Source organism: Equus przewalskii, chromosome 22, assembly GCF_037783145.1.
Source record: "Equus przewalskii isolate Varuska chromosome 22, EquPr2, whole genome shotgun sequence".
Classification (NCBI taxonomy): domain Eukaryota; kingdom Metazoa; phylum Chordata; class Mammalia; order Perissodactyla; family Equidae; genus Equus; species Equus przewalskii.
The window spans coordinates 36756718-36764672 of NC_091852.1; the positions used below are offsets into that span (position 1 = coordinate 36756718).

At 39.0% G+C, this 7955-nt stretch overlaps 1 protein-coding gene across 7 annotated transcripts in view; it reads right to left on the reverse strand.

The window, feature by feature from the left end:
- The window catches only part of HAUS6 (HAUS augmin like complex subunit 6), a 40133-nt gene extending 32434 nt beyond the window's left edge, over positions 1 to 7699 (reverse strand). For 2 of the 7 annotated variants that reach the window (XM_070589766.1, XM_070589767.1), the window contains exons 1-4: positions 7317 to 7643; positions 3291 to 3386; positions 1354 to 1432; positions 453 to 585 (exon numbers count right to left, since the gene is read on the reverse strand). In XM_070589766.1, coding sequence (XP_070445867.1) covers positions 453 to 585; positions 1354 to 1432; positions 3291 to 3386; positions 7317 to 7474 — 466 coding nt within the window. In that variant the 5' untranslated portion in view covers positions 7475 to 7643. Of the gene's footprint in view, positions 1 to 452; positions 586 to 1353; positions 1433 to 3290; positions 3387 to 4832; positions 4973 to 7235 lie in introns of those variants that run through there. The other 5 variants (XM_008530055.2, XM_070589765.1, XM_070589764.1 and 2 more) reach the window with 5 other exon arrangements.
- Positions 7700 to 7955: the final 256 nt, after the last annotated feature.

Genomic DNA, 7955 nt, shown 5'->3' on the forward strand with positions numbered 1-7955 from the left:
ACAAATTTGACACAACATTTAATACAGTGCATTAGAGGCAAACTATAACCTGCAGGTCTTATCGGGCCCACTGGCTATTTTTGTGAGGTCAGCAAGCTAGGAATGCTTTCTACATTTTTAAAATGCTGTATTTAAAAAAAAAAACCAGAGAGGTATGTAACAGAGAGTCTGTGTGGTCCACAAAGTTTAAAATATTTACTATCTGGCCTTATATAGAAAATGTTTCCAACACTTGTATTAGAACACAATAAAATAATCTGAATAATTACTTATGTTCATTATGAAGGGATTTCAGACTACAGTTCCAGTAGAATATTAACTGTTTTTTGAGTTAAATTAATGTTTTTATCTTACCTTGCTTTAATAAAATCTCTTGATGATTTACAAATTGTGAAGAAGAACAAAAATTTAAGAATCAAAACAGAAAAATGCCTACTATAAGCTTAACTTACTTTTAGAATGGGTTTTTATATATTTTACTGCAACAAATCTTGCAAAATGATACATCAGATGAATAAACTTAGGACCACCGGGAGAAAGAAATAGTGAGCCGACAACTTGAGGAAAGCTACTTCCACATTCAGCCTATGGAAAAAAAGAGAGAAGACAATCTGAAGACCTTATCAACAATAAGCTTTATATTTACATCATACTATTTTTGAATCGTAACAGGATTGATCAGGATTATTCCATTTGAACCAAAGTTGAATTTTTGAATCTTTCTAAATTCTTGGTAGACTTGGTCACAAAAAATAAGTACAGGGCCCAGCCTCGTGGTGCAGCAGTTAAGTCCACAGGTTCTGCTTCTCGGCAGCCCGGGGTTCGCCGATACAGATCCCGGGTGTGGACATGGCACCACTTGGCACACCATGCTGTGGTAGGCGTCCCACATATCAAGTAGAGGAAGATGGGCATGGATGTTAGCTCAGGGCCAGTCTTCCTCAGCAAAAAGAGGAGCATTGGCAGCAGTTAGCTCAGGGCTAATCTTCCTCAAAAAAAAGTACAATATAAAGCCACAATTATTGATACTATTTGGGGACATAAGCTAAAATAATCTATGGTCAAAAAAGTTTTCTTTAAACAAAAACTGTAACACAAATTCCCAGGAACTCGAAAATCTATCTCTTATGCACCCAGCCAGTAAAGCTGGTTTCCTAGAAATATAAAAAATGCCAACCAAAACCATCAAAAAGTATTACTCTAATTAATACTTCCTTGTTTATACTGTTAGGATATAAGCATTAAAAAGATTTCACCTCTAAAAAATTGCGTAATTAAATAAAGCCAGAAAAAAAAAATGAATGCAGTTTTCAACTTCTTAAAGTTTGCATCTTCCAGAAAGAGAATACTTACAGAAATCTTTTTTAACCAATCACAGCAATGTTTCCGGAATTCAGTATCACTTTTTTGGTCAAATGGAGGCCAACAAAGTCTTAAAAACAAAAATAAAAGCATTAGAATTATTTTTTAAAAAAGCAAAATTTAAAAACATCAATCTTATCTCCTATACTAGAAACAATGCTAAAGGAATCAAGGCTAACAGTCATAGATTTCAACTAAAGATAGACACCAATCTGTGAGAAATTGGGTGTGTTTCTTTATAGTAAATATCTACAGGGTTGAGTTCAGTTTAGCACAAATAATCAGTGAATATATATATTAAATGAAGGAATGAATCACTCTTAAAATTACTGAAAATCAGCTAAAGAATACAACACTCTCAATGGATTCACTGGACTAACACATAAAGATGGTATAAATAAATTAGTCTTTTGAGGCTGGAAAAAAAACCCACACAAACAATTACATATGAAAAGCACAGAAAAAGGAATGGTGTAAGAGCTTCTGACGTCTAGAGATAACCCATATCAGAGTCACTGGGTGCTATTGTTTTGTGGATAAGCAAGATGTAAAATTATTAAAAAGAAAAGTTTTGCCTCAGCTTTAGTCAAAAATAATAGACTTTAAAATTTACCTATTGCTTTCCCCTGATAATCAGTTTTGTCTAAATTTTTATTCCAGCATAATGATTTGTTTAGGACTCCGTATTTTTTATATTTCTATAGCATAGCATACATTCTAGATTCATAGAGAAGAATTAACTATGCATAGGAAAAAAGACTAAAAGGCAGAATGCCAACAGTAATATTCTCTGGTTAATAGGTTTAGGAATGATTTTTACTTCCTTCTTTACATTTTTCTGTATTTTCTGAATTGCTTAAAATGAGCTGTATTTTGCTTATAATCAGTAAAAAAAAATCAGAAAATCTATTTTTAATTGGGCAGAGGAAGCCCTATATCTTAATGATAGAGATATCCAAAAAATGTTTCAAAAATACCACGTTTCCTGGTCACTTATAACGTTGAAGGCAAAATATGAATAAATTATCAAAAATAAAAACAATGCCCTAAACAATGGACTTACTTGTCACTTTTCTATCTAAGAGGATGATGCTACAATATAAATACCAAAACAAATTTGAACATTTTTTCTGACAGAAGAAAACTAAATCACATGCAAAATAACTCAGAACCAAAGCTAGTAAGTATTCACATTTTTATCTCCTCCTTAAACTATTTAATATTCAATAGTGTATAACAATAAGCTAAACTTAATAGGAATGATTTTTGCCTACAGCACTTGACATTTTAATATACACAATCATGCGTCACTTGATGGGGATACGTTTTGACAACTAGGTGATTTCAGCATTGTGCACAAACCTAGATGGTATAGCCTACTACACACCTAGGCTCTATGGTACTAATTTTATGGGACCACCGTCATACATGCAGTCCATTGCTGACCAAAACGTCATTATGTGGTGCATGACTGTATCATTGACAAAAATAAAAAGTAAAAATACACAAAACAAATAACATTGTCTATAAGAAAAGGAGTAAGGCAGGGGTAACTAACAACAACAAAAAATATATATATAAGGCAAATTGAATGTACTGATAAATTGGTGCCAGTTAATTGTCTTGCCTAATAATTAAAACTAGGAAGAATGTTAGTAACTAATTTTATAAAACAAAATCTATCTTACCTATGTAATATACAATGATTGTAAGGTATATGATTTTAAGATAACTACAAAAGAAAAATCATGCAGATTTATAAAGGTTAAGCACTAAATCTGCAAGACTCAAAACTGCTTTTTGTGACTTTGATTCAAAATAACATTCAAAAGCCAAAAGTTGAAATTCTGGCTTCTATCAAGGCATAGTCTCTTTCCGAATCTGAGAATGATTTCTCACAAAAAGAAAATGAAATCACTTTTACTCACTTGAAAACTTCTTTGGTGAGAGACTGGTCCAGCGTTTGAAACAAAAAATAAGAAACTATTTGAAAGGCATCACGGTTCAGCTTGTCAAACATGTTCCTAGTAGTTTGAAAAGAAATAGAAGCAGAAAAAAGAAACGAAAATGGTTAATATAACTAAACACCATCAAAAGCTGTATGAGTTGACAAAAATTAATATTTTTCATTCTCTTCAAGAAATCAAGGCAAATTAATTTTTCCATTCATGTAAATTTTTATAACCAATTAACAAAAACATACATTAAGGTTCTATTTTCTGATGCTGAAAACACAGATCAAATAAAAGAAAACTGGGAGAACTTGCTTTATTGCAATGAAAACATTCTACAAAAAGAAAAGGAAAGCCTAATTAGGTGGAGAGAAAACCATGGCCTACGACATGATGATGATGATGATATCAACCATATTTACTGAATAACAATAAATAGCTAATATTATTAAGCTGACTATTTGCCAGGTATTAATTTAAGCCTTTTACAGGCAGTAACTCATCTAATCTTCACCACAATCATATGAGGTTAAGCACTGTGCTAGCTGCTTTAACATGCATTTTATTTAATCCTAATCAAAGGAGTTTGATTATCGTCATTATACAGATGAAGATATTTAAAATTTAGGTTAATTTGCCCAAAATCACATAACCAGAAAGTGGAAGAGCAGTAATTTAAAATATGTCATCTGACCCCAGAGTCCAGGGTCTTTACCATTAAATTTTATTCCCAGAACCACCCTCATAATGTAATTCTAGCAAGTCCCTTAGAGTCTTTATTGTCCTGATTTCTCTAACTAATCAAGACAAAGCCTAAAAAATACAATATGTAAAAAAAAAAAAAAAAAAACTAAATCTCATAAGAAACGTGACACAGCTACAAGGAATCAAGAGTTAACATGATGGGGGCCGGCCCGTGGCTGAGCGGTTGAGTTCTGGAGCTCCACGGCAGCGGCCCAGGGTTTTGCTGGTTTGGATCCTGGGTGCGGACCTGGCACCGCTCATCAAGCCATACTGAGGCGGCATCCCACATGCCACAACTAGAAGGACCTGCAACTAAGATATACAACTATATACCAGAGGGATTTGGGGAGATAAAGCAGGAAAAAAAAAAAAAAAGAGTTAACATGAGGTGGCATGGCGCCACTTGGCCAGGGTCATCAGCCGCTGCTCTCCGCTCCATGTCTGCTCCTCACGCCCTGTCTTTAACTTTTAGAACAGAGATCTGAGATATTCCCACATTTAACACATTTTCAACAATGATCTGAAGGGGTATCTCACTTGGGTGATTCCTTGTTTTCAGACTCCAAAAAGAAAGGTTAGGAGTTAGGCTATTAAAAAGGGGCTGTGAGGCACTGGAATGCACGACAAATAGGTGTGAACCTACAAAGCTACTTTCTCGAGGTGGGGGGGGAGTGGGAAGAGTTAACATTAATGTTCCCATGCTTATCCAAATGTCAAACAACTCTTTGTCCTCGGAATGTTCTTATTCCTCAAAAGTACAAATGAAGTTCCTACCTCCTTATCATCTCTCCAATCTGTTACTATTTCACATAGTATCCGGTTCTCTTCTTTGACACAATTTTTAATAAGACGTTTGTTGAAAGTTTATTCACTTGCTAAACTAAAATTCTGTAAGGAAGAAGTTTATGTCTATTCTGTTCACCATGATATACCCAGGTCCAATACCGTGTTCAGTTACCATTTGCTGTATAAACGAATGAATCACCTTTTCTTTCCACTCCCACTGCCACCTTACTGCAACGCCCCAATTCCCCCTCTAATCCAATCTCTGTAATGCAACCAGAATGACGTTTCCAAAATGCAAATCTTCTGGGCAAAATACCTAGGAATGCAACTGCTGGATTACATGTTAGGCGTATGTTTAACTTTATAAGAAAAGTGGTAACACACCTACATGCTCACAGAAGCTAGAAATCAACACAACTCCACACCAAAAAGAATGAATTTTAGGGGCTGGCCCCGTGGCTGAGTGGTTAAGTTCCTGTGCTCCACTGCAGATGGCCCAGTGTTTCGTTGGTTCGAATCTTGGGCACGGACATGGCACTGCTCATCAAACCACGCTGAGGCAGCATCCCACATGCCACAACTAGAAGGACCCACAACGAAGAATATACAACTATGTACTGGGGGGCTTTGGGGAGAAAAAGGAAAAAAATAAAATCTTTAAAAAAAAAAAAAGAATGAATTTTACCATATATAAATATAAATGAACAAAAAATAAAAATATTTTGGGCCAGCCCCAATGGCCTAGTGGTTAAGTTTGGTGCGCTCTGCTTCAGTGGCCCAGGTTTGGTTCCTGGGTAAGAACCTACACCGCTGGTCAGTGGCCACACTGTGGCAGCGGCCCACAAACAAAACAGAGGAAGATTTGCAACAGATGTTAGCTCAAGGCAAATCTTCCTCAAGCAAAAGAGGAGGATTGGCAATGGATGTTAGCTCAGGGCGAATCTTCCTCAGCAAAAAAAATTAATAAAATGAAATAAAAATATTTCTTTTAAGTAAATTTGATGCCACATTCACGCTCGAAGCATTCAAAGTGGACATATGTTTCAAATGGTGGATCCCTCCCAAGAACCCACCAAAATGACTCTAAAGACATCTAAAGATGGACATGGTCCATCACTGGGCCAGGACTTGACAGATTTTAACTAATTTTCAAAGGCAGAAAGCAGATTACAATTGGATAAACTAGAGAAAACCAAGATTGCTAACACACTGGAGAGAAGGATGCAGTGGCAATGGGAACCATCCTCAGTGGAGGCCTGGAGAAGCTTTTAAGCTTCTCTGCCAGTACAGAGAAAATGAGACTGTGCTGTGGTCCTCAAACCATGTGAGACAGATGAAGTATTTATTAATAATAATCATAGCCTGATAAATGCTATCCACTGGTAGTCAACTTTCAGAATAGACTTCTAGACAACTTGCTTATCCACGTAAACAGCAGTAACTTCTAAACAAATAATTACCAAACAAAACTTAATCACAGCTCTAAACCTTAACAGTAAACCAGTCATAATACAGCTGAAAAAAGTCAAGAGGGAGAGGAGGGCAGAGGAGGGTAGGGAAGCACAGGTGAGATAATTAATCATCTTATAAATAATAGCTATCTTCTCTCTGAAATTACATAGTGGGGAAGCAAGGGATACCTTTGAGACTGATGCATCAAGAAATAGAGGTCTAAGCACATTATTAAAATACTGCCACTAGAAGAACTGAAATCACATAATTTCAAAAGTCAACAAGAGTGAGGAGAACAGGAGATACCCTAAGTATCCCAAATTTGTCCTGGCCCATAGGGAGAAAGATAATAGCGAGTGTCTCAAGTTGATAAGTTAAGACATAGATATATAAACAAAGTATTTAGATTTATTATCATAACTATAACATTAGTGGCAAAGTAGGGAAGGAGCTTTTACTTTTCATCTTAATAGCCTTCTCCGCTTTTTTGCAAACTGTGGCATACGTTAGTTTGCTAATTCAAAAGGGTAAAAATTATAAACTAACAAGCAACCACCTTGGAAAGCTCTCGAGTCCTAAAGGCGTTTGCACATACCGTTCCTACATCCTTCCACTACCAACTCGCCCCCCACCCCTGCCGCTCGACTTCCCACACCACCCGGCTTCCCGGCTTCACCACTAAAGCAGGATTAAGCTGCCCTCCAGTTTGGCCCGAGTGCTGACTCTACTCCCCTACAAAGCGTTCCCGGCACGGTTCCGCAGTTGATAGTCTCTACCACCAAGCTGGAAGCCACTGGGAGCAGGGGCTTTGTGGCCAGTGGCTGACACACAGTAACTGGTCGACGACTTGGTTCATCAACCCGCGAGGTCCGCGAAAGGGCGGGTCACCCCAGTGAGTCCAAGCGCGGCCTCCCCCGCGCCCCACCCCGGCCTCCTTACACTCCGAGGTGCGTGTGCGACACGATCTTTCCGCAGGCAATGGTCGCCGGGCCTGGCTCGAAGCCGAGCGCCAGCAGATACCTCCAAAGATGCTCCTTCTCGAAAGAGGTGACCCAGGCCGAGCTCATCTTCGCGGTAGGCAGTGTCCCTGCAAAGGAAGAAAGCGCAGGCCCCAACGCCTCCGAGGGCCCTCGGACTCCCTCCCTACGGGCAGTCTGGGGTCGCGGCGGCCCCTCCATTGCCACCGCCTGCTTCTCTCTCGTCCGGAGCCATTTCGCCTCACATGGCCGCAATTCTGAGCGAAATGGAGGCTCTAACAGTAGCACGGCACAGCTGCCTAAGCCTAGCCACCGCAAACCAAGACTCCCGCGCTTCCGGAAAAGCGGGACGCGCCGGCGCCACCCGGCTTCTGGAGGAGGCGGGACTTCCACCGCGGACTATATCTCCCGCCATGCAATGCGCCCTTCTCTCAGTCGCTTCCTGTCAGGTCCTGCCGACGAACTACAAGACCCACAGAGCGTTGCGGGACCAGCGAACTTTTTTGCGCTTGCGTAACCGCGAGCTGTAGGTTGCGGGGTCCTTCTGGTTTCTCGGCTTCTGATCCTTGGTCTTCTTGGTTCCTTTTGTTCGCATAGGCGTGTTACGTCAGAAAAAAAACAGAGATCGAGGACTGTGGCTCCGTGTAGTAGAAAAAGCACTGTGTTCCATCCTCAGCTGTTT